The 26,172-nt window shown below is 37.2% G+C and overlaps 4 protein-coding genes across 6 annotated transcripts; 3 read left to right on the forward strand and 1 right to left on the reverse strand.

The window, feature by feature from the left end:
* Positions 1-2,404: 2,404 nt before the first annotated feature.
* LOC111009537 (Serinc-domain containing serine and sphingolipid biosynthesis protein) lies at positions 2,405-7,314 on the forward strand. The gene is made up of 6 exons (XM_022282630.2): positions 2,405-2,673; positions 3,770-4,003; positions 5,118-5,229; positions 5,319-5,493; positions 6,056-6,296; positions 6,730-7,314. Exons 1-6 carry the CDS (start codon positions 2,499-2,501, stop codon positions 7,032-7,034), a joined length of 1,242 nt encoding a protein of 413 aa, XP_022138322.1. The 5' UTR covers positions 2,405-2,498; the 3' UTR covers positions 7,035-7,314.
* A 1,464-nt stretch (positions 7,315-8,778) lies between these two features.
* LOC111009538 (uncharacterized protein At5g19025) lies at positions 8,779-12,895 on the forward strand. 2 transcript variants are annotated; one of them, XM_022282631.2, is made up of 3 exons: positions 8,779-9,639; positions 10,502-10,563; positions 12,573-12,895. In XM_022282631.2, the coding sequence occupies exons 1-2, from the start codon at positions 9,005-9,007 to the stop codon at positions 10,551-10,553; spliced, it is 687 nt and encodes a 228-aa protein (XP_022138323.1). In that variant the 5' UTR covers positions 8,779-9,004; the 3' UTR covers positions 10,554-10,563; positions 12,573-12,895. The 2 variants fall into 2 exon arrangements, with proteins under 2 accessions (XP_022138323.1, XP_022138325.1); XM_022282633.2 differs by lacking the exon at positions 10,502-10,563 and having other exon boundaries at positions 8,783-9,639.
* Positions 12,896-13,706: 811 nt separating this feature from the next.
* MEF18 (mitochondrial editing factor 18) lies at positions 13,707-16,099 on the forward strand. 2 transcript variants are annotated; one of them, XM_088126550.1, is made up of 2 exons: positions 13,707-14,407; positions 14,900-16,099. In XM_088126550.1, exons 1-2 carry the CDS (start codon positions 13,757-13,759, stop codon positions 15,860-15,862), a joined length of 1,614 nt encoding a protein of 537 aa, XP_087982676.1. In that variant the 5' UTR covers positions 13,707-13,756; the 3' UTR covers positions 15,863-16,099. The 2 variants fall into 2 exon arrangements, with proteins under 2 accessions (XP_087982676.1, XP_022138321.1); XM_022282629.2 differs by having other exon boundaries at positions 13,707-16,099.
* RFR1 (REF4-related 1) lies at positions 16,027-25,845 on the reverse strand. The gene is made up of 12 exons (XM_022282628.2): positions 25,455-25,845; positions 24,597-24,707; positions 23,802-24,149; positions 23,242-23,561; positions 23,035-23,126; positions 22,192-22,552; positions 21,294-21,507; positions 20,454-20,568; positions 20,149-20,310; positions 17,979-18,636; positions 17,494-17,700; positions 16,027-17,340 (listed from the first exon to the last, which is right to left on the reverse strand). Exons 1-12 carry the CDS (start codon positions 25,727-25,729, stop codon positions 16,232-16,234), a joined length of 3,972 nt encoding a protein of 1,323 aa, XP_022138320.1. The 5' UTR covers positions 25,730-25,845; the 3' UTR covers positions 16,027-16,231.
* Between the last annotated feature and the right edge of the window lie 327 nt (positions 25,846-26,172).

Here is a 26,172-nt window from a genome sequence, read left to right on the forward strand (position 1 = left end):
ATTAGATATGGGTTAATAAAAATGTTAATTAGATACAAAGATATTTTAGAAGTTATTACTTTTGGGAGAGATACAAGAATAAAAATCCAAATTTACCAAACATGTTGTATCTCTAATATATCATATTCGTAGTTTGGATCTGGATCTCGAAAAATTCAGTCACCCAACAACCCAAACCGTAAGAATTAAATTGGGTTTAGAAAATTTTCAATTTAGGTTGAGTTGATTTTCTTTTTATTTAAATAAATTGAATCGAAAATTTGGTCCGGTTCGTAGAGTTTGGAGGATTTTTTGAATGGTTCAACTCGAACCGCCTCCTTGTCTCAGCTCGTTTCTCCCTTTCGCTCACTCCGCTTGTCTCCTTTTCACTCACTTCTCTTGTTTCCCTCTCCATATCAGCTAGTTAGTAGATAGAAAATTCATATTTTTAACAACTAGACGATCCAATTCAATATACGACCTGAAAATATAAGGGTAGTTGAGTTTGATTTTGACTGGAAACTTCTTCAAGTATTTTCGAGTTGGTCCAAAAAATCCCTCTAAGTTGACCCAACTAATACTGTTCACCCCTAACTTGATTCACTAGACACAATAAAATTGTCATATTTGATTTGGCACACCATGTAGTATAGAAGGGAAACTGTTACCAAAGATTTCAACCAAATGATGGAAGAAAAAAATAGTTCTCTCTCTTCAAAAAGTTCAAAGTCTCATCTGGTTTGGTCTAATAATGAAAAGAAAGTAGTTGGAGGGTATGTTTCATAAAGACTTGACCAACTAAGGACATATTATATATATATTTATAATCGAAAGCCAAAGTTGTGAAAAACACACAGCTCAGGGATGTGACTAACTGAAACACCACAATCTCACAATTCTCAACCATTCCATAAAATATATATCATACACATATTTCAATTTCTCTCTCGTGCTCGTGTTAACACTCCCATGCCCTCCACGTCACGTCGGTGTTCTTGATCCTGCATCTTCGATTAAGATTTTAAATATGTTTTTTTAATTAGCACGAAATAATATAAATATTGAGGGAGAGATCCGAGTAGGATACGTGTCGAGCGCTAGGGATGACATCAAAGTGCAGGACCACAGACGGTTAGCAACCTATGTTGCACGTGCGTATTACGAGTGTGTCATTCCTAGGGCTGTACGGGTAGGACGTCGAGAACTGCAGCCTGCAACCTGCGATTGTAGGAAATGTTAGGTGGAGGACAAACCGACTGTAGGGGGACAAACCAACAGGTGGAGGCGCCACTCATTGATTGTCGGAAACGTCCGCCCCCTTCTTCCAGAGTATTGTACAGCCCGAGACGTACCCCTGCACTTTTAACCACCGTCCTTCCTGGTCGGTGGTTCGCGCCTTTAAAAGGGAAGGACTCATTCACTGCCAAGTAAGTGAAAAACCTGCCACTAAAACTTTAAGGTGTCCTACCCCTATTTTCTTATTGCTTCGATTACTGACTTGATCGTAGAATGATATTAGGTGGGACACCATACCGGCGTCGAGTTTTCTGGTTGCAGGTTCATTTTCCCTTCAACAACACAAGCTTCTTGAGGACACATATGTAGACGTCTCCAAAATTTACCGTCAACAATAAACAAAGTTGTTATCAAATCAAATCAAAAATCTTTGTAGTGATCAAATTATTTGAAAAGCTTAGCTTGGAGATGCTATTGAAGATATGTTGTTGAGTGAGGTGGAACGGATTATTATTAGGGTATGAAAAAAAGAACAAGATTTTAACTTGTGGGACACAATTTTACTGTGTATTACACATTATCCCTAGCCTAAATTATTTCTCCCTCTAGCGGTGGCAAGGAAAAATTTGTGTAGATTTTTTTAAAAAAAATATTTCATTATAAATGAGGGGCGGAGATTTTAACTTTAATTAATACCTAATTAAGACCCATAGATAAGATGTATATATATAATTATTTGAGTCAATTCCTATCAACCATATTTATTATTTTTCAAAAAAAAAAAAGAAGAAATCATTCAACCATGTTATGACCGGTTCCACAAAGTTCTCATTTGATAATGCTTTTATTCTTAGTTTTATGTTTTTCGAAATTATGTTTGTTTTCTCACAATTTACTTGATACGTTTGTTATCTTTTTTTTCATGCACATTTTAAATTAGCCAAAAATTTAAAAATAAAAACTAAAATTTCAATTACAATGATCTTACCATCTAATTATTAGATATTCCTTAATTTATTTTTGAAATAGCAAAATTATAGTACAATAGAGGCCCACTATCCTTTTGGGCCAATGAAGAGCTCGGCCCGTATATTCCCGTTTGCACGCATCGGCCCACATCCCAAGGCCCAGCCCATTTACCCGCGCAAAATTTCGAAAGAAAAAAATTCTATCAAAATCAGATCTTCATTTCGTTGCTACTCGCAAAAACTGAGAACAGGCTTCTCTGCAACACAACAAAGAAAAAGAATCATCCAGAAATTCTCGAGGTCCAGAGCTAAGCAATGTCCTGCTTGCTATCTTGCTGTTCATCTTTGACGTGCGGACTCTGCTCCTCCGTCGCCTCCGGCATCTCCAGACGCTCCGCTAGGCTTGCTTACTGTGGCCTTTTCGGCGTCTCCTTGGTCGTTTCATGGATTCTCAGAGAAGTTGGAGCTCCTTTGATGGAGAAGATGCCATGTGAGTTTTCTCACTTGCTTGAATTTCTCCGTCGTTTTTTCTGATTCAATCATGTGTTCATACATTCGGTATTCCTGAGTGGTCGTTTTTGTTGGAGCGATGGATTGAGGTTTCGCTGATTCGCGAGCTTGACTCGTGGTTGTTTTCGGTCTGTTATGTTAGTTCCGTACTTTAATCGGTTACAGTTTGCTCGTCGATTGAGAGTTACATCGTTTTGGTGTATTAATTTTGGTAGTATGTGGTTACTCGTTGCGTCGACAGAGACCTCATTATAATTGTCCGAGGAACGGTGAATTGACTCGGGCGCATACGGTACTTGAATTCAGAATTAGTATTATTATTATTGTTTTTTTTGTTGCATCTGAAGCTAGTTTTTGTTTGTCCATTGCGGCGGGTGATCAATGAACATATCATATCAGGGATTTCTTTAGTTTGAGATGTAAGCTGACTAAAACTTTTGGTTAAGTCGTCTCTCAAGTTCTTTCAGAGAAAAATGTAAAGACGTTTTTCAAGTTAGGCAAATGTCACGCCTATTGTAAAAGTAATTAACAAATAAAAAGGCATCCTAATTGGTTCTAATAGGATGATATTATTGAGATTTTGTTCTCAAGTCTTGGACTAAATACTATCGCTTCCAAAATTTATCCAAATAGGAGGTTATTTTTACTATTGTTTTCTTTTAACTCTCTAGAGCTAGTTTATAATTTATATTTATTTTGTAAAATCCCATAGTATCTAGAAGTTAAATTGCAATTAACTAACAAAATGAATATTCTACATACAGAATGTAATAGTAAAATCTAACAAAAAGCATCAGGGGATTTGTCGATTGCTTATGTCTTCAATTGCTACTTGCAAGTAAAATATGAGCGGGGTGTAAAATTATTGATTGCTTTTAAGCCTTATTTGAGATTATTAAGTTAATGAAATGGGGCTTTCTGGTTCTGGCATTGTGATCCTTAAGTTAACAAGGTCACTGGCTAATTTAGTCGTTTATCATACGATGGAAATGTCACCGGCTTGGTAACAAAAATGAGGAGTGCTTCATTTTAATTTTTTATTTTTCTTTTATAAATGTTTTCTCGTCTGCTAACAGGGATAAAAACTGAGCCACACCCAAAGGAATGGTTTCAAACACAGGCAGTTCTTCGAGTGAGCTTAGGAAATTTCTTGTTTTTTGCTATATTGTCCCTTATAATGATCGGTGTAAAAGACCAAAATGATAGGCGTGATTCATGGCATCATGGAGGATGGATGGTTAAGATGCTGATCTGGATTTTGCTCGTCATCCTCATGTTTTTCCTTCCAAATGCTATCTTCTCAGTTTATGGTGAGTTATAACCTCTGTGTGTGGACTATTTTTTTTTTTCTTTGGGGGGGGGGGGGGGGGGGGGGGGGGGGGGGGGAGGGGGGGGACTGGGATTATATTGACATTATTATAAGATAACTACAGTTACAAAAATCTTCCACAAGCGTAGACCAATTAAAACACAAAAATGGAGCTATGTGCAACAGTTCCTCAACCTAGGTGAATTTCTCTTCAAAGACAATCAATAGTTATCTAGGAATTGACCAGCTTTCCACCATTAAGAATAAACAGTTCAAATTAATATGGCTCTTACAAAAGAATTCAAATTATCATGTTGGCAATAATGACTTCTTCTTTGTACTTTGGCTAGTTTAGGTTTTAGGCTAAATATTTGTTTTAGTCCCTATTATTTAAAAATTTTAAATTTAGTCCATTATGTTTCAACAGTTTTTAAACATACCATTTCTGTAGGTAAATGTTAAAATGAACTGATAACGTAGTTATATGGCATGGGGCATAAATTTAGATGAGTAATTAGCCCATCTAAGGTTTGGAAAAGTCAAAATTTCTTCTAACCTCTTAAAATTTTTGAGGAGGAATAAGAAACTTTCATCTCTTGAGTGGTCTAATTCCTCCACTAAATTTAGGCCAATTCACTAAATATTATGCCATGTAAGATTATCATCGATCAATTTTAACATTACCAATAAAAATGGTACAATTTAAAATTTTTAAAACGTAAGGTATTAAATTGTAATTTTTTAAACAATAGAGACTAAATTAAAAAAACACTCGAACATTAAGGATTGAATTGAAAAAACACTCATTAGGGACTAAAACATATATTTTGCCTAGTTTTTAGGCAACTTTAAATTATTTTCCATTGTTTGTCTTCTCAAAGTTATTATTCTCAATAATTCCGGAGGAATTTTTTAATAATCCAGTTATGATTTTTTGTCTCTATAGATGTGATAGAATGAAGTTTATGAACAAGATCAATTAAAGTTATATTACATATACTTGGCGATAATGATGGTGATGGCCTTCTCTGCTTGTTGTTATGGATTTTACACATCTAAAAAGGACAATTTATTTATAGTTTGGTTTATTTTGTGTAAACTTCTCGTACTTGCAGGAGTTACATCCATATTTGGAGCTGGATTGTTTTTATTGGTTCAAGTGATTATCTTACTTGATTTTACACACTCCTGGAATGATTCCTGGGTTGAGAAGGATGATCAGAAATGGTCAGTTAAAGTTTTTACTTGCTCTCCAAAACGATACCATTTTTGCTCCAAATATTGTTTGTTGCTGACTAATAAATTGATATGGATAGGTATATTGCTCTTCTTGTGGTATCAATTGGATGCTACCTTGCAGCATTCACGATCTCAGGACTTCTGTTTATTTGGTTCAATCCTTCAGGCCATGACTGTGGCCTCAATGTCTTCTTCCTAAGCATGACTATGGTTCTTGCATTTGTATTTGCAGTAATTGCTTTGTTCCCAGCGGTGAGAATAAATTTATGTTGTTATTGTTTATAGTGTGTGCTTTACATAACTTTGTCATTTTATCTCTTATCTTATATCCATTCTTGTCCTATTCTGCATTCTGAGCATTCTAGCTATGTCGTTGAATTGGAGTTCTGTAACCCCTCTTCCTGTGGAAACTCAAGAAGTTTATGCACCATTTATGATTAGGCTGAGATAGTTGAAACAAAAGATGGCAATTGCCAGAGGTGGGGAAATGCTTGAAAAAAGCCCATTTCCCATAGTATAAATGGTTGGCATGAAATAGCAAGTTAAGTTGTATCCACTCGAGGAACTCTTTTTATGCTCTATTCTTTGTTGCAGAAACAAGAAGAATATTAAACAAAAAGTTATGCTCTGGGAAATGCTAGATTCTCTGTTATTTTAATCGAGATTGCATTGCCCATGTATTCTTTCTCCATGCCTGCCTTCATGAGATGAGACTGAATTTTTTTTTTTCTTCTTTTTTTTTTTTTAAAGAAAGAAAGAAAAAGAGAGAGAGCTATCTTTAAACCTGATTATCGTGACTGGTTATTTTAAACAGGTAAATGGGAGCCTGTTACCTGCTTCTGTGATATCAGTTTACTGTGCATATTTGTGCTATACTGGTCTCTCTAGTGAACCTCGTGACTACGTGTGCAATGGTCTTCATACAAAATCTAAAGCTGTCTCCGTTAGTACCCTTGTCCTTGGGATGCTCACTACCGTTCTCTCTGTTATTTATTCTGCTGTTCGTGCTGGATCTTCAACAACGTTTCTCTCGCCGCCATCTTCACCAAGAGCAGGTACCTAAACTTGCATAATATCTCCATTTCTAACTAGTTTAATTACAAATTGTGCAATGTAAGGAAGGAACTTGCATGTATTATTTCAAGGATATTTTAGTAAGAAAAAATACTTGCCTACACACCGGTTAGTAGGAGATCTTCTTGACTTTTTGATGGGGCTATTTTTATTAAATTATTTATATTGTGTGGATCTCACTAAATTTTTTGAGTGAATAAAAATATGCCCCATAGAAAGATAGTAAGAACCCTTATTAACTGGTGTGTAGGCAAGTATTTTTCTTTTGTAACATCAAATATTTGAGCAAATTATTTACTTTTCCAGCCTCGCTTCTCTGTGGATTAAAGGAAAATAATATAAAAATCTGCAACTATGGGGAAAAATTGTTTCAGTGCTACATTATTGGCTTTTATTTTCTCATTGTTTGGCCAGGTGGGAGTAAACCTCTTCTCGAAGCTGAAGACTTGGAGGACGGAAAGAACAAAAAGAATGAGGCAGAGGGAGAGGGGCAACCTGTCAGTTACTCCTATACATTCTTCCACCTCATATTTGCTCTTGCAAGCATGTACTCAGCCATGCTACTTTCAGGCTGGACTAGCCTGAATGGTAGCACGGACCTCATAGACGTTGGCTGGACATCGGTTTGGGTACGTATCTGCACGGAGTGGGTCACTGCTGCTCTATATATTTGGTCACTCATCGCCCCTCTGCTTCTCACAGATCGCGAGTTCTTTTAGGTCTGTCATTTCATTCCGAGCGTATATTTATCATTCTAGTACATAATTATATAACTTAAATCACTAGGAACAGGGAAAGAAAAAAAACATCGGTAAGTCGTCTACCAGGTCTCTTAGGAAAAAAAAAGTATATAAAATGGGTGTTGTATTGTAGACTGAAGAAATATCCTGGAGTTGAATGACATTGGCCTGCCTACATAGATTGTATTTAGTTTTTGTTTGTAATTTAATTTCTGTTGTGAACTTTTGGGCATCTTTTAATTGCTTCACATTTTGCTTGCTTTTTTGTGTCATTTTTTCAGCACATATTCTGCTTTTTTCAATAGTTTTTGGCATCAATAAAAACAAGAGTCTTGCTTTGCAGGTTCCATATCAAATCAATTATTATTTTATAATATCTAATTGGATAAGCTTTCTTTGCAATTTGCTGAATTAGAAAACTTGGTATTCTGTAGGTATCTTCAATTTATTCCTTAATTGATCGATTTGCATATTTATTGTTCGTAAATTATGTTATAATAGTTAGTCATATGAATCTGATTTTTTTTTTTGGTTGAGCTTATCTGTCATAAATTATTTAACTTATCGTGTTGATATCTTATCTTTTTTGTTTAATTTGAAGAATTTGTAACTTTTTTTTAACAATTGAGTTGGATTAGTTTTACATTATCTTTCTTGTACGCAGAAGTTCTTTTATTCGTTGGGACAAGATGGTGGAATTTTACGTAATGTTTACAAAATAAAATGTACTAAAAACTAATAAAAATAATGTAAAGAACGTCGGAAAAAAAAACTTTTGAACCTTCATAAGAAATTATATTAGTTCATCTTCACAATTAGAACCTGAAAAGAATTTGAAAATTATTTTAAATGGTCTCTGAATTATTTGATTATGAATGTGTAACATGACAAATTAAAAATAGAACTCAAATCATGTTAATTTGGCTCAACTTGCTAAAGACAAATATCAGACTAAAAGATGAGATTTTCGGAAAAAAAGAAAAATGTTAATTTTACTATAATTTTTTAAAAGCTCCCTATGTTAAATTGAGACTCAATTGTTTCTCAAGGAATGAAAATAAAATATCATACCAACCTAACTCAATTGTAAGATCAGGGTATTAAATATCGGTCAATAATCTTCAAGGGACAGTACGTTGGAAAGAGCTTGAGATCCATATTGACTTAGAGGTCTTAAGTTCGGACATTTTAGTGAACTTAATACAAAAAATCTTTGATATTTCTCGAGCCTGAATCTTGAGACAAGTGTGGGTGCCTCCGACTTTTAATTATAAAAAAAAAGAATAATAAAAAATCAATAAATATCTAGTGACATTTCTATCAATATTTTTTATTTTAAATATCTATCGACATCAACTATTCATCAATATTTTCATTAATATTTTTATGAAATTGAGACATCGACATTTTGAATATTGAAAACTCGGTTAAAAGTTGAAGCTCTCAATCTCCTCTTGGGACTCAAAATAAGTAAATAATTATATCTAATCAAAGTGTAGCTGGTAATTGAATTGACACATATCTCTCGTATTATATATTGTAATAAAAAATATATATAATGATAATTATTTATATATACAGTCAGCATTTTGGAATTGTTAATTAATTTGATATCACGTGAACGTTCGTAAACTCAACCGTCGGTAACTTAATTCCACTTTATTTCATCAACATGACCGGAAAGAAAAATAAAAATAAAAATTTAAAAAAATTGGGAAAACGAAAACGAAAAGGAAAGTAGAAGAAGAACAAGCATAGATATAAATAATATATTGTCCGCCAGCATTCTGAGCCACTCTCCTCCGTGGCGCGTGTCCGTTCCTCCTCCGGTCCGTCACCACCACCTCGCTAACCTGCGCCGCCCGCCTCCTTCTTCTTCCTCCGGTAGATCCCCAATTTTTGCCCTAACTGTAACGCCATTTTTCCAAATTGCCTCTGCTCTCCATATCATGCGCAATCTTCTGGTTCCGACCACCGCCGCCGCCATGCCTCCGACCTCAATTCTCGCCTCATCCTCCTCGATTTCCAAATCCAAGACTTCTGCAAACCCTAGCCCTAGCAATTCCCTTCTCTGTAAACACTCCCCTTCCGCCACCCTTGACCTTCTCATTCTCATACTCGTTCTCTTCTCCGGTACCTTTCTTGTAACCTCCTACTTCTCCTACATTTTCAACTCTCTCTCTCTTCTCTTCTCTCATTCCGCCCCCCAGCTTCCTCAATTTCCCTTTCCCTTTATTGTTGGGTTCTTGTTGTTTTTCTGTGTGACTATTGGTGTGTTTGAGATTTGTTGCGGCGCTAGATCGAGGAAATGCGCGAAGCCTGGATGTAAAGGGTTGAAAAAGGCTATGGAGTTTGATCTGCAATTGCAAACGGAGGAGTGCGTCAAGAGTGGGTCTAAGGAGATTGATAAATTGCCGTGGAAGGGAGGGAGTGAGGCCAACCCGGATTATGAGTGCTTGAGGTCGGAGCTCAGGAAGATGGCGCCGCCCAATGGCCGAGCTGTTTTGCTTTTCCGGGCGCGCTGCGGCTGCCCCATCGCCAAGCTTGAAGGCTGGGGGACTAAGCGCGGACGGCGGCATAAGAAGTGAGTTCAATCTTTTTATTCGATATGTGTCATTGATTCGTTTTTGGGATCCGTTTTTGCTCTGATCATTTTGAGGCTTGAACTCTTTGGCTCTCTGTCTCTGATTCTGGAACTGGGTACTGCAGAAATTATTGCGATCTCTACCTCCTCAATAAAAACTTGTTTAAGACTTACAGAAAGGATAAAAAGAATGGGTTGTATCTGAATTTAGATAACACTCGTTTAAGACCTTTGTAGCTTCCATGAAACTTCTGACGGACCTTAGAATCTGCTAATGTGTAGGAGTGAGGATTCGAACCTCTAACCTTTTCGTGGGAGTGAGGATTTGAACCTCTAACCTTTTCATGGGGTGATGGGAAGACTGTCTAATATTGTGGTTATTAAATGGTCTTATGAACAATTTTATGGGTTGGGATTATGGATGAGGAAGACTATATCTTAGAGGGATTGATAAATCAAAATATATTGTACATGTCCCTTTTTATATGATGATGAAATTTGCTGTGTGTGTTAGATTAGACGCGGGACTACTTGTAGAATTTATGTCCACTTTGTAGCTTCTTCTTCCTTGTGCAATTGTTCGTTTATGATCAAAATTTGTTTGGATAGGTTTTATATCTATTAAGATTAAGAGTTTTCATCAAAAGAAACTAATCATGGAGCTCCAGCATGTGAGCTTCCTTTTTCCTTCTCATTTTTCCACTTCCTGCTTTATCCTCATTTATTTTTATGGAGGTAGCACCCCGTTTCATGTTTTGATCTAAAACTGAAGATGTTTTCTTTTTTTTTTAACCCATTTCAAATGATGTAAGTTCTCCTTGCTCTTGGGTCCACCCTTCAAGTTAGTTAATTTATTTTTCAGTGGGAAGCTATGCAAGCAAGTTTCAGGGGCTCGATTAGCATATCACAAGTAATTTGTTTCTGGTGAGCAATTATGGGCTAGGTTGAAGTACTGATGTTCTGTTCTCCTAGCTACTAAGTAACTAAATTTTATGTATACATTGTGTTCTTCAACTCCAATTGATGCTTACTTTACTTAATATTGCTAACTTTATCCGAATTTTTTATTTACTGTCATGTATGAGATTATCTAATTGTTTTAATTGAACCCTTGCATTGCTATATGGTGTTTTATATCTTCATCTCTTACATAAGTTTGATTTCTTATTTTCATGAGAAACTGAAACATGATCATAAACAAAAGAAAAAACAAGAGAACGTCCTAGAAATGACTACTCATGAAAAATCATGGAGTCTATAATTATAAAAAATTGTTGTGATAACATCACCATGAAGAGGTGAGCTGTTAAAAAAATATAATGGTGGAGCCCTCTTTTCTCCAAAAACCCATTGGTTCTCTCCTTTCAATTCAGCCAAAGAATAGCTCCAGCTGCACAGTTCAACAAAACCTTAGCCTTGCCTTTAAATTTCCATCTCGCTAGGACTTCCAAAAGCCAGTCACATTATTAGGAAGTAGGAACTTGTTTTGGGTTATTATTTGACCTGCACTATGATGCTATAGCTATATTTTGTTTCTGCAAAAACCATACAAATGATGAATTTATTTTGTGTCTATGTTACAAAATATTAGACCCCTTGCACAAAACAAATAAACCCTATTCATTGGTCACCATGCACTTGTTGAACATGAGTTATCTCTCGGGACCCATTAGAGATTTTTCAATTGGAAAAATATAGTATTAATTCTTGGTTGACTTTTTTATATGAAAATGCATAATAAAGTCCTGTCATGTATTGCCTCAGAAACTTTGATGACTGTCATAGTATATATATGCATGTAGCCTTTCTATCCTGGCAACCTAATTAGTGGTAATCTGATTATAGAGCTGTGTGTTGGATACTTTGCAAGTGATATGGCCTCCATCCTATTTTAGTTTTGTCCGAATAGGACTGAACTATCAATGGATCCTGGTTCCTGGCACGCTACTGTCAATTACTGTGAACAAACATATCCATTGGGCATCGATTATAGCATCAGTCTCCTCTCATCGCAGCTTTTGTACTGAGCTCACATTGAGCTATATTAAATCTGAACCCTTAGAAATTTCTTGTCTAAGTCAAAGCACTCAAAATTTCAAACATGTTCTTGGTTTCATAAAGCAAATACTAGAGATTTCTTTTGTTCTTTTTTAAGTCAAGCACTCAACATTTCTGACATATTTGTTGGTTAATTGTCAAGACCGTGTATTATATATTTATAGGGATGAATTCAATATACTTGAAACCTAAATGGATGTATAAACTGCACAAAAGGAGACAACCTAAGGGCAATGGGTAGAGACAACCCCTCCCACAAAAAACGAGCTACAAGGCATTCCAATTATTAATAAATAATAATCATAGAGGGACCATGATTACAAAAGGCTCTGTATTTAGTACACCACCAAGAAGCCAAGTAACGAATACTATCCACCAAAGAATACTCTGAACTGTAGTTGTCCTAAAAAACTCTCCAGTTTTGCTCCTTCCACGTTGACCATAACACAGCCTTCACTGCACAACACTATAAAGCTTTGGCTTTACCCTTAGCCTCATACCCCGCAAAGCTTCCAGCATCCAGTCATCTACCCTCTTAGGGAGACAAGTAGAAAAACCAAGCTCCTTAAAGATGAAGGACCAAGCCTTGAAAGTAAACGGGCAATGGAGAAGAAATGATCGAATATTTTAGTCCTTGAAAGTAGTAGTATTGTCAAACTGTGTGGTGTGTCTTAACAACCAGCCCTTAGAAAGGTTTTGGATTCCGATTTCTGATGAATTGGGGAAGCTGTAATTTCATTAGCGTTGGAAAATAAGTTCTCACTGGTTTCATTTTCCAAATATACATCTTTCTTACCTTGTGATTTGGCTTATGAAATTCTTATGGTTAATTTTAGATCACAAATGGTAATCTTCAATTCTGCCATTTTATGCAGGGCTCTGGCTACGCTGGCTCTTAACGGGGGAGGCGACCATCGCTGATGGTCTTATGGCAACTTCATACTGAGAAGACCGACCTTCCATTTATATCTTACTTTCTCCTCCCATCATTTTACTTATTTTTAGATTCTCTTTCTGAAACATATGAATGACTAGAGCTTCCTTTTATAAGAATACTGTAACACAGTGAATAGATATTCATTGTCAGACTCAGAAACAGGCTTCCCCCATCCCTGCATTAGCCTGGAAATGGAAATATATACCAAACTTACTGCAAATAAAACAATAGACAATCATGTTTATGTCTCTTTCATCTTAAGGGTTTGTTCTTCTTTCTTGTATTTTATTCCATTGAATCTATTTTGTGCTAAATCCACTGGTTCTAGTAGCAGCTTCTTGAAATTATGGATGAGAGTACTGTTGAGTTCTTAAATTTATAATGCAAGTGAAAACTAGTTCAAGTTTTAAGGATTAGAATTGAGCATTGAATAAATTATATAATTTGAAGTCTTAAATTTTCTCAAAGATTAGATTTACAAGATGTCAAAATATGTAAACTATTTCAAGTTTAACATCTGCCGTTCAAGTTGAAACCAACAGAACCGAGCTGAACTGAAATCAATTGGTCGGTTTGACATAAATGCGGCCCGGTTTGCTTTTTTTTTCACTGGTCGACTGGTTTGGTTTGGGGTTCTTAAACCGAACTTATTCTGACCAACCGAACCATTATAGAAGAAAACCGAACCGTCCATCTAGTCATCTCTCCGCATGAGGCGAGGCTGGACACCGTGCGTCTCTTTGTGATATGGTAAAGCCATCTCGCATGACCTGGAAATGAAGAAACTTTTATTTGGTTTAGTACACGACTGCATTCGTGTGCCACTATGCAAATTCCCCAACTTAGCTGGCACCATCGTGTGATTGTGTTTGCTTTAGTTTGGCTGCTCGGATCACCAAACCGCCTGGCTCCCAACCACCAAACAGAACAGATCCAATAGAACCGCCGGCTCGGATCGGTTCTGAATTAAGTCGATTCGGTTTTGGTTCGGTCCTAAATCGAACCGAGCCATGAGCACGCCTGCTGGGCGTGGTATTGAACCCTTCAACCGTATATATATATTTCGCGGTGATCGGAATCCAAACAGTTGTTCGAGTGATAATCAGATGGTGGTTTCGTCTGATGCTCCTTTCCCAGATACCCAAATTGTTCCCTCGACATATTACGACTGCTCTTTCATTTTCTCCGCTTTATCTCAAATGGGTCTCCACCCTCTCCACAACCGCATCCACTCCAGGGCCTCTCCAGAATCTCCCCTCATGCTTCAATGGCAGACCTTCAGGAACCTGCTTGGATTACGAGCTCTCGCTGGTCTCAGCCCTGAAGTTCTGCGCGTCCAGTGCTGCTATTTTTCAAGGGCAACAAATCCACGTCATCGTCCTCAAAACTGGGTTTAATTCCAATACTTTCATCCGAAATAGTTTGATCAATATGTATGCTAAATGCGGACGTCTTTCCGACGGCAGGTTGCTGTGTGATTCATGTTCGAATCTGGATCCTGTATCTTGTAACATTATGATTTCTGGGTATATAAAATTTCGCCAATTGGACAACGCCCGCCAACTGTTCGACATAATGCCGGAAAGAGGCTGCGTATCTTATACCACCATGATTTTGGGTTTGGCTCAGAATGCTTGTTGGAGTGAAGCAATTGAGATTTTTAAGGATATGAGATCTTCGGGTGTGGCCCCTAATGAAGTGACAATGGCAAGTGTTATGTCAGCTTGTTCTCATATTGGTGGGATTTGGAATTGCAGGATGCTCCATGCTCTGGTAATGAAGTTAAATTTCACTGGTCTTGTTCTTATTTCGACAAATTTGTTGCATATGTATTGTGTTTGTTCAAGTTTAGAAGAAGCTAGGAGATTGTTCAGTGAAATGCCAGAGCGTAACACTGTTTCTTGGAATGTGATGTTAAAAGGATATGTAAAATCTGGCCTTGTGGATGAAGCAAGAGAGTTTTTCGAGAGAATTCCAGAAAGAGATTTAATTTCATGGGCTACAATTATTGATGGGTATGTGCAAGTGAAACAGTTGAGGGAAGCTTTTTTTATGTATTCTGAAATGAGAAAAAGTGATCTTGAGCCCAATGAAGTGATGATTGTTGATTTGCTTTCTGCTTGTGGGCAGTCAATGTCAGTTAATGAGGGCAGGCAATTCCATTCAGTGATTGTAAAAACTGGTTTTGACTGTTTTGATTTCATACAAGCAACTGTCATTAGTTTCTATGCAGCTTGTGGAAGGATTGATCTTGCTTATTTGCAGTACCAGGTGAGTGATAAGAATCATCTCACGTCTTCAAATGCCCTTATTGTGGGGTTCACAAAGAATGGACTGATCGAGCGGGCGAGGCAAATATTTGATGTGATGCCTGAAAAAGATGTCTTTTCATGGAGCACCATGATCTCGGGCTATGCGCAGAATGAGTTGCCTGATATGGCTTTAGAGCTCTTCCATGAAATGGTGGTCAGCGGGGTCGAGCCAAACGAGATCACCATGGTAAGCGTTTTCTCTACAATCGCAGCTTTAGGCAAACTGGCAGAGGGAAGATGGGCGCATGAATATATTTGCAGCAAGGGCATCTATCTTAATGATAATTTGAGTGCTGCGATTATTGACATGTATGCTAAATGCGGAAGTATCAGCACTGCCTTAGATCTGTTTTATCAGATCAGAGACAAGGCCTCTACAGTGTCACCATGGAATGCCATCATATGCGGATTGGCGATGCATGGACATGCAAATTCGTCTCTTGGAATATTCTCCAACTTGCAAAGACGCAGTATCATGCTCAATTCAATCACATTCCTCGGGGTCCTTGGCGCTTGTTGCCACGCTGGTTTAGTCGAGCTTGGAGAGAAATATTTCTGGAGCATGAAGAGTGTGTATGGCATAGAACCAAACATTAAGCATTATGGATGTCTGGTGGATCTCTTAGGCAGGGCGGGGCGATTAAGGGAAGCCGAGGAGAGAATAAGAACCATGCCAATGAAGGCAGATGTTGTGATATGGGGCACATTATTGGCAGCATGTAGAACACATGGGGAAGTCGAAATAGGCGAACGTGCTGCAGAAAGCTTAGCTAGATTGGAACCGTCTCACGGGGCAGGTAGAGTCCTCCTATCGAACTTATATGCCGATGCAGGGATGTGGGAGGATGCATCCTTGGTAAGGAGAGCAATGCAAGGCCAAAGGATGATAAGGTCACCTGGGTGCAGTGTTGTATAAAGAGTTGGTAAACAAGATTTCCAAACGAAACCGTCAACAAAATTCCATACTTGATTTATCGGAGGACGGGGGCAACATGATAACTTTTGTCAATTAATTCTTTAAGTTTATGAAGCATTTGTTTGTAACCCTGATTTCTTGGTATTTATCTTCAAAATGTAGTGTGGGGGCAATGGACCAATTTACATTTGTTAGTTTTGGTACAAAATGGAAAATACTTATTACAAAATTCTCTTTGATGAGGCTTTGCAACCAAATCACAACCCTATACTTCAAGAACTAACAGCTGACTGTTACAGGACTATTGCTTATACAAACTATCTAATCTAGAAACCGATCTAAAAGAATACAAAAAATGGCTAAATAAAATTACGCCTCACTTTTGATGATCAGTTCAGCAGCTGCACCTATGGTACCGGCCCCACCGAGTCCAAGCAATGCAAGAGCAAGCTCCTCCTCGTTCCATTGCCTGAGTCCATTACTCAATCGTTTCAACACTTCTACATCTACATCTAGAACCCAACTCGGCGTGCAACCGACCATTAGGCTCACGAACCCGGTCACATAGGCCCGCCATGTAGCCCAATCACAACCAAGTGATATCTTTCCATCAAGGGCACTTGCAAGAAACTCCATGTGGACACCAAGGATTTTGGGACGTCGCTTTGACGCAGACGATGAAGAGTCGGTACCCCAAGCAAAAGCCCCACATAGCACTGCAAAGTAAGCTAATGCATATCCCCCTAGCATGGAAGCCATCCCCTCTGAACCTTCCTCTTGCTCAGACCTGTGAACTGAAATGAACCAAGAAGGCAATGTTTCCTTGATCACAGATTGAACTAGTACTAAACCGCCCGATAGCCATACTAGCGAAGCTCCGAGGGAGGCTGCAAGCTTTACTTGAGTCATTGCTGAAGACAGTGAAACCTGTCCATATCTTTTTCCATTATTGGTTGTCCTCAATCTCTCTTTTCGAACACCATTGGAAGCTATTTCTCTTACAGAATCCATCATAAGAGAGAGAATCTCTTCAACCAATAGTGCGATATCTCTAATTGATCGATACACACGTAAAAAGAGAATACCTGGAGCAACAGGAGAAATCCCACCACAGAAATGAGATCCAAATCCATGGCCAAGGAGGGCCCCAACACCCCCATTAATTGAGATAGGATTGGCAGTCAGGCCAAGGGTGGCAGTGAAGCAGCTTTTGAGCAGCTGAACCACAGCATCACAGTTCTGGAGGAAAACCGTACGAGATGCTGAAAAGACCAGGAAATCGCTCCAACGTTTCGCTTTTTGAGTCCACAGGGAAGCAACAATTGGCATGCATGGCCATGGGCAACCAGCTGCGAGAGACTCTAAGGCAGGGCCGGCCAAATTGAGGAAACGTTCGGATGCTCTGTCGATTTTGTAAGTTATGGTAAGGCTTACAAAGGCAGCTAAGGGCAGAGGAAGTGTAGCTGGAGAGCTTCCCCCTACACAAAAAGCACAGATAAAGAAGTATCATAACCAGCTTCTGGTAAATTTATTGTCGTTGGCTTTTGGTCTACTTTCTAAGTAATTCAGAAATCCATAATCAAACTTGAAGATTGTCATTTAGAAGTTTGCAGTGATAACAATGATCATACCTGCAGCCAAGCTAGGGACATCAACGCCAGTAGCAGCTAGGATTCTCTTGATCTGTTCCTCAACATTAGAAAGATTCGCTGCAGGGCTTGGCCAGTCTGATCCATTCATAAAAACGGGTTTCCATAACCCCCGAGTTACTTCTGCAGAAAAGTAGCTCACTATGGTTGCTAACGATGCTGGCAGAAAATCGGCTAGATCTTTAAGTCCTGGAATGATAATTACATGAAAAGAAATTAATGATTTGAGAAAAATCGTCGTTCTATTCAAAATTGGATAAACAGATAAACTTTAATTTCAGACAAGTTTCAACAAAACGTTTCACGTAGCATCTTAGGCTTCTGGTGTGATTGCACAAAACCGTAATTTTACAGCTAAAAATCACCCTTTATAGGATAATAATAGAAATATAAACGATGGCATGAGCTTGTTCACGAAAAAGACATGCAAAAATTGCAAAACTTATCCAACCAGTGTTCATACTGACCTGTAGCCAACTCACGGGGAGAAAGCTTTCCATGAGCACAGGCTATTAGTGCAGCATCAAGCACAAAAGGAACAGCCTCCATTATATCCCAGGCAGGTAATTTAGGTCTTAAAGAAGAATCTTCATTTCCAGGCCCAGAAGAACTACTGCTTCCAGAAGTGACTGAAGTTAAAGGCTGATTTCCTCCATTAATTCTTCTGAACATCATGTTAAGAAGTCCATCAACAGTTTGATGAACAGGGTTGCCATGAACATGACCAGAGAGGGTCGACGCAATACATGCTTGATGCTGCCGATACCAAACTTTCAATTTGGGAAATGAGTCTACGAATATTGGCTGGGAGGATGAGGAACTTGCTACAGCTGAAAGTCTCATTTTATTGCGATCTTTGTGGACATTTCCAGATACTAGATGGGAATTTCTCACTAATAGTAGATATTCTGGAGTAAGTTGAGATCCAACTGTCGGTGCATCACCCACTCCATGGTCTAGAGGAGGATGGTTAAACCTCCAAAGCTTTAAGAGGAGAGTAAATGCATTTGAAAACACGGCATGAGCAGAGATTTCTTCCCCTGTTGTTAAGGTCCAATTGAGCTTTGGCACACATGATCCGAAAACCTCACAGATTGGCATCAGCGAACATGCAAGGTGTGGAACCTAGATAGATATCAATGAAATCATGATGAAATTGATAAGTGGATGCTGGGTTCTCATTTCGAAAAGAAAATTTAAAACGCAAAATACTGCATTTTAGAGAAAAATATTGATTATTTTATATTTTACATTTGTAACAGGGTTGAATAGTGCGTTCGTTATTCTATTTAGTTTCTTTAACTTGAATTTGACATCTCCAGGTCAAAACTTTTAACCAATCGAATAACCATTCAAATCAACTAAGATGAAAACTTCGATCAGATTTAGTATAATCCCCAATTTTAATCAGTCACTGGCCAGTGACTTGTGCCATTAGACTTATTTTATCTATCTCCCTGGTTTTGCAATTTTTAAGGCAGGGGGTGGGGAGAAGATTAGCATGTGAGGAGATCAGTATATTGCCTCAACTGCCCAGTCATTATTAAAAGTGGCTCAGTGAGTACTGGTTGGTATGAGGTAGCAGTCATCTGGATTATCCCACGGAGAAATCTTATGGATTTGAGATCGAGGAATGGCTCTTGTAGTGGACCTCTCTAGGGAATTTTCACCAGAAAAACCAGAGATCTTCTGGGACGTGGACTTTTTTTTTTTTTTTTTTTGTCTGGGTTTTTCTTGCATGTCTCTATACCAGAAGTTGACCGAGGTTTTAACTTCAATGGAGGAGGTTATTGTGGCCATCTGGAATAGAAAGCTCCTTAAGAAGAATAAATTTTCTGTCTGGCCACAGGCACTTGAAAGCTTAAATACAGCAGATAAAGTTCGGAAAAAGAATTATCCCATGTGTATCTCCAAATTGGTGTTCCTCATATAGAAATAGCCTGAAGGAGCTAGGTCATTTTTTACCTACTGTCTTTACTTCTAAGTTATGAGTGAAAACTTAGATATTCATGAAAATATTCAGAAGAGAAATCCAGAGTTCTTTCATTAATCCAAAGCGGTGTTCTCTTTGCAAGAACTCAAAAGATGTCACATTTTCTTATTCAGCCTGATGGTAGTTTATACTAGCAACCAACTTATGGACATCTTCAGTCTCAATTTTCCTATCCATAAAATTCCTAAGGATTATGTGGTGCAACTGTTATGTGGTCACACTTTCAACTCCAGGAAATAGTTCCAGGTCAATGTTCTGGGTAGTATGGTTTGCACGTGATAAAAGAACTTTCATTGATGATGAGAAGACCTACAATCAGATTTGGGATGTCATTTTGTTTGTTTCTTCTTCTTCGTGTCTAAGAACAGATCTCTTTTCTAGCAACTTTCTTTCTTCTATATAGGCTAGTCGAAGGGCCTTTATGTAAAACGTAGTCTCTTTGGTTTACTTGTCTACTTGTTTATATTAATAAAATCATTTCTCATTAAGAAAAATGATAATTTGATAATGGAAAATAGTTGAAGAAAGAAAAACCTCTTTTTTCCCAGATATAAGTACCTCAAAGAAAATGGTTCTACTTTTAATTAAATCAGTAACAGAATAGTGTCTTAATATTAATATCGGGCTAGCAATGAAGAACATACCAAACCATGTAGAGAAAAAATCTGAACACAATCAACAGATGCTATTCCAACAATGAGCACATTCAGCATTGGAGCATAGCCTATCAAATGACTTTCACATCCAGAGTAATCTGTGGGAACTGGAGGAGAAAGTAATCTAGTAATAAAATGTACGGTATGTTCCTGCATGGAAGTAAATCATAATACCCATCAACAAAGTTGTCTGGTCAAAATAGGGGGGATGAAAAAAAGTGACCTTTAGAAAAATATGTGAGGAAACCAAGAAAGAAACTTTTAATTTATGTAGTAATCACTTTCTACATCACCTGTATATTCCAACCTCGGATCAAGGAGGCCCCACAAAGAATGGTTGCAGCAGATATCTTCTCTTCATCTGATCCTTTTACTGCTATCTCAAATATTTTCTCCAGTTCTGCTAAGCTTCCATCAAACCCATGAGCTTAAAATTCAGACCTTTTGGTAAATTTACAAAAAAAGAGCATCTGATATACCTGACTTCATGAAGGAAAAAAAAAGAACTAAAGAACAGGCCATACGTAAACAAGAAAAGAGCTAATCTGAAAGCCATCCATATTTGATCAAATCAATATTTGACACATTCTTCCCATAAGATTACTTGACGAAATCCTACGTCCAATATTCCTGACTCCTACAACATTCGGGTCTTGGCCTCAAGGTCCATGCAAATTAAAATACCGAGGATTGATGCTATCAAGCTATGGCGTGGGTGCTTTGAATTTGGAGGAACCACAGATTTCTTTTAAGGAGAGTCCAGGAACAACTTTAGAGAAGGATTTGTTGGCTAGCCTTCTAGTTCTAGGTAGAAAGCACGTTTTAAAAATATTTGTTATGACTCTCCTTTTTAATTCAAGCCAGTTGGAGGTTACTTTCTTTTTCACTTTCGTAATCTTTTTTGGCATGTGAGTATCTTATTTGTAAAATTTGTAGGATAATCTCCACCATATAAATTTTTTAAGTAAATAATAGAATCATTTAATGGTTTCCTTCACAACAAGGAAACCAGCACAAACTTTGAACAAAAAACCTGATGGCATTACATGTTTTCTGATATGATGTTCCAGACTTCCAACAGAGAAGTTAAAAGCCAGAAAAGGTAAAAATTAGTTTCGTTCAAGCAAGTATACCTTGAAGCAGGAGTTGAAGTTAAGGCATTAATCATTAAATGATTAAGTGGAGCCCCCTTCATGAAAGTGGACCAACCAGGTGGTTGAGGTGGTATACTTTGAGGTATTTGGTTAATGCATCCGCTCACATAGCCTCGCCAGAAATATGCAGATGTATCCAGGAGGTTTCTAGAAATACAAGCCTCAACTATCAAATGACGCATGTTTCCAGCCGCTAAGAGCATAAAATAAAATTATGTTAAAGAGTGACAGACAGCCCCAGACCGCTAGCTTTTCTTCAGAACTAAAATACTCATATACCGAGAAAGTATATACTCTTTCGAAAGAAAGAGGCATCAAAAGAATCTAATAATGTGCGACACTCACAAAAAAGAATGGAAATCAACAAAAATATAAAATTATGGTTAAATAATAATTCACATGAGTAAAATGTGCTTAGGAAAACAAAAGTGAACTACACCATTCTAGGAAATCAGGACTAAACAATGCATTCTGAAGAATATAAGTGTCATATATGTTTATATTGCCTTGCAGTCTCTAACCTTGCAATTTGCTTGTGTACTTCAACAGAACATCTAAACCATTAACATCTGAAACCTTTCTCCTATCATACTAGGATACCAAACATGAACTCTTTCAACCATTAAAATAATCTGATGCACCCAATATCATTTCTTCTCCAAGCCAAAACATCTTATCATGTGAGGTTCAAGTGCACATTCATAGAATCATAGCTAACAGTTGTGGGGGGTACTTTCAAATCGTGAGGGCAGACATCATCTATCATGTATAGGAGTCCAAGACCACCAGTATTTTTTCTATATTGGTTTTGGTATCATGTGCCAGTGGATTCCATAATTATTATAGTTGATTCTTATAGAGAAAAGATAATACTCACTAGAGCTGGCTGGCATGTCTTTCATATTGATGCTTTCAAAATATGCACTGCTAACACTGATTCCAGATACAAACATCATTGCTTTCGCAGCCGCCTGATTGCACGCAGAAATAACAGCCTGAGGAGGAGTCAGTAAGCTCTGATATTCCCCCAACATCTGTAGGCTAGAAATTAATTCATTGCGACACATTCCAGGAGCCTTCTTTTCTTTCCAATGATTAGAAGCACCATACTCTGTTTCATCAACTGTCGTACTTTCCTCCTCCTCAATCAGATCAGCAATCACAAGGACTGTGATACACAATAGAAGGCATAGACGAGTGTCTATGCCAGGCACAGGCCCCTCAATGGGATCCCTTTCCTTTTTCAACATTTTGCAATTATGAAAATCAGACCAGTGTTAACTGAATTTTATTAATCATGTATACTAATTTAAACATCAAAAGAGAACATTAAATGAATATATTCTGCAACAATGTTTGAGGAAAAACAAGCAAGCAGCAAAAAAAAAAAAAAAAAAAACACACACACACACACACACGTATGATTTATATGCCTTTGGTTCATATTACTTGATCACCCTAAATATGTTTGTTTCACGAAAGATCTAAGTTGCATGTTAGATTTATGGACGAGAATGTTAAATCAAACGGATGAGACAACTTTACTGATAGAAGATTCATATTGACTTGGGATCTACATATAACACAGATAAGATAACAGATATTTATATTGAGTACATGATTTCTAGGAAACTACAATAGAAATAGACACGTCATTTCATCAGAAGAGTACTTCTTTAATATATGGTAGATAATCTATTCAGGCCAAAAGAATTCTAACCCTTTGAACAAGACGAAGAGCTGCTATCCAAAGGCCTAAAAAGGTATCATGCCAACTGGTTCCATTTATTGCCTTGAGGGTTTTTATCAAACCTGTAAGAAATAGAACATGAAGTTCATTTTCATGTATACATTTCTTGAACATGTTGATAGGATTCTTGACATAAGTAGAAAATTTAGAAAAACTAGGGATAAAAATTAGTTGTACTTGTAATTTTTTCAATAGCACTTGTTGCTTCTACTTGATATCCATCCATTGCATCTTCTAGAACTAAATCAAGTGGAAGCCAAAGTGCAGAATAACGAGTTCTATGACACAAACTAGCAGAAGCTGCTGGAGATCCAAAAGCCCTAATTGGATGGAACTTCTGCTGTGAATTTTGTTTGCATTCTTGAGAGAAAACCATGCAATTATCAGAAGTGAAGTGCAGAAAAATCTCTGAGTTAAGAGTTTTTGAGTTTCTTAATACTGAAGAATTTTCTCCAAGCAACTGGAGTCGCTGAATAAGATCTGCCCAATGTGAAGGCCTGCAAATTTGTAAAAAGAAGGTTGAAGAAAACAATGATAAAAAAGATGACAAACCATTTAATTGGTAATGATCGTTTCTGAAGTCAAAGTAGTTTATGACTAAATGTAAGTTGGATTATATAAATAGCAAAATAATGGTTAGTTAAGTTGACAATTCCTTATTAAGTTTATTCATATTGCTCTACTTCAATCTCACAAAGAAAAATTAGAGATTCAAGTAGAGAGATCAATGTACTTACATATTCCTGCAAGCCAAGTGAAGGATCCTTGAGGTAACTGCTTCTTGAAGAAACTTCCCAATTATTTCAATTGCCAGTTCAACATTTACATTCCGCAATCTCTCACGTTGTTCTGTCCATTTATCATCATAACCATTATGACCATCTATTTCCATTTCTTGAGGTTTAGTTGGCCATTTGGATTTCTCTTCCACAATAAGTTCTAGTAACCCTTCATCAACAAGTGTGGCATCAAGCAAGTGCCAGACAATTGAAAATATAAACTCAACCACAAGGGTCCCAGGATCATTTGCTGGCAAATTAAATATCTCAGAGAGACGAAGAACAGCATCAACAGATGCCATGACCCTGTATAAAAGAGAGGTTGATTATTACAGATGTATACATGACACTAAGAAACAAAACTACAATCAAAAGCCATCCATTCTCTCAAATGCTGTATAGAGAAGATTAATCTTCAAATACCCAAGTCATGGTATCGACAAGGAAAATATTATCTCAGTAAACCTTGATTGGTGGACTCGTAGTTCCATAATTCACTAATCTTCCAGCTTAGTAGTTGAAACTGGTCAAAATAAAAAACACTCTTAACAGGCTCTTAACAACCTCGAGTACGATATCAACTTATCTTTCAAACATCAAGTTTGAGATTGAACGTGATTTTGCAAGAAAAATGGGGCAGTTCCCAGTTTCACAAATAGATCAAGTCCCTTGTTCAACATAAAGGAGAAAAAAACAGCAGAAAAATTGAAGTAACAGGTTTCAACTCCATTATCCTATCAGCATAAAACTCACTCTTTGTATTTGAGTCCATGGATATGACATTTCAATTTAAAAGCATGTCGCCGAATGAGTTCCAGATAGAGCCTATATGCAGCTGGTTGGAATTGTCTTCTTGAAATGACCCTATAGATAGAAGCAACAACAATTTTCACCACAGCTTCTTATTGACAAATGAAAGATCGACATAATTAACTCAGATATAATTAGTAATTGACGTTCGCAATGGCTTGCAAATCAACCAGCAAATTCTACAGCTAAAACAGGTAAATCGACGAATTGTTTACACAAAAAATTCCAATCTGCGACTCAAATGCATATGCATCAGATACATTAAACAGATCCAATATTCGGCAGGAATTCATCCAAATACTGGCAGAGGAGCCTATTTAAGTCAATTGTGGCAAACCAAAACTATTCTTTAACGCAAATGTGCTATACTACTGCATAGTTGTGCTTAAGGTTACATAAAAACCCAACCGCTGCCTCTTAATAAAGTATAGACAAAAACTAATAAATCAATGACTAGCGAATTCCAATTCAGTTCATAACTTCAGAAGTTCAATTGAACAAATAATACACACGATCACCTATGTAATTCAGGTCGTTAGTAATCAGCACATGCCCACAGTGGATCGTGAAAGCACGAGCTTAGTGAAAAAGAAGATTACAGTGAAACAAATTCTATCAACAAAGCTCCATAGTAGTCCATACTCATCATAATTAATACCAATCAAGATTTAGACCCATCCAGCCCATCTCACTAACGAATATCCACAGAACACGAGTTTAATGTAAAAAAAAACACTCAGACATCAAAATTCCATGAACACATGCACAAAGGAGTTCAGAGAAAAACAAACGACACCGGACCTGGTAGTGAGCAAGGCAAGAACGAGAATTGGGGGAACAATATTCAACACCAACGCCTTCTCAAGGAACTTCCATGAAACAGGCTCATTATGCTCCCAACAAATGTGCGAAACCAGCACGTTCGCGAGCTCAACCGACGGCAAAGCCACTCCCGCCGAGTTCAAATTTGAAGATAACTGAATAGCCCAAAGCAGAGGATCAACTCCCTTTTGTTGAGCTACCTTGGTTTGCTCTGTAACACTGTCCCAGAGACTGTTCTGTACAGATATCGCCATTTTCGAGCCAGATTGAACCCAAGTTTTGAGCAATCGCTGGTGGTAAAGTGCCGCGCAGAACACAGAAAAGGGAGAGAGTTTCAGAATTGTAGCTTTGGATCGTCAATTATATAATTAGTTAGATTCTCCTAAAAAATTATATTACGCAATTCTATGATTGGTCCGATATATATATATTTTTAAAAATCGATGTGGTAAATAATTTTTTTTAATTAAAACTTGTTTGGTAAGGACCAGTATAGTAAGGTTATCGTTTTTTTTTCTAATTTTACTAAAAAAAATTAAATTCTTTTAATTATTTATGTTTATTGTCTCCCATATTTTAGAAATATTCTATAAAAATTTTCAAAAAACCGAAATAAAGTTTCTTATTTATTGTTTCTGTTTTTTATTTATTCCAAAATATAAATAAAAATATTATTTTATCATCGTTAAATTCACGT

This window comes from Momordica charantia (genome assembly GCF_013281855.1).
Source record: "Momordica charantia cultivar OHB3-1 chromosome 7 unlocalized genomic scaffold, Mcharantia_2.0 BLBB01000007.1, whole genome shotgun sequence".
In the NCBI taxonomy this organism is placed as follows: domain Eukaryota; kingdom Viridiplantae; phylum Streptophyta; class Magnoliopsida; order Cucurbitales; family Cucurbitaceae; genus Momordica; species Momordica charantia.

Excerpts from the sequence above, each read along its gene's own strand:
- LOC111009538 (XM_022282631.2), top strand. The coding sequence starts at position 9,005 with ATGCGCAATCTTCTGGTTCCGACCACCGCCGCCGCCATGCCTCCGACC. Across the intron at positions 9,640-10,501 it reads CGCGGACGGCGGCATAAGAA|TGGGAAGCTATGCAAGCAAG; the intron begins GTGAGTTCAATC and ends TTTATTTTTCAG.
- MEF18 (XM_022282629.2), top strand. The coding sequence starts at position 13,757 with ATGCTCCTTTCCCAGATACCCAAATTGTTCCCTCGACATATTACGACT.
- LOC111009537 (XM_022282630.2), top strand. The coding sequence starts at position 2,499 with ATGTCCTGCTTGCTATCTTGCTGTTCATCTTTGACGTGCGGACTCTGC. Across the intron at positions 4,004-5,117 it reads TGCTATCTTCTCAGTTTATG|GAGTTACATCCATATTTGGA; the intron begins GTGAGTTATAAC and ends TCGTACTTGCAG. Across the intron at positions 6,297-6,729 it reads GCCATCTTCACCAAGAGCAG|GTGGGAGTAAACCTCTTCTC; the intron begins GTACCTAAACTT and ends TTGTTTGGCCAG.
- RFR1 (XM_022282628.2), bottom strand. The coding sequence starts at position 25,729 with ATGGCGATATCTGTACAGAACAGTCTCTGGGACAGTGTTACAGAGCAA. Across the intron at positions 24,150-24,596 it reads CATGGACTCAAATACAAAGA|GGTCATGGCATCTGTTGATG; the intron begins GTGAGTTTTATG and ends TCTTTTATACAG. Across the intron at positions 20,311-20,453 it reads TCCGAGGTTGGAATATACAG|GAACATACCGTACATTTTAT; the intron begins GTGATGTAGAAA and ends ACTTCCATGCAG.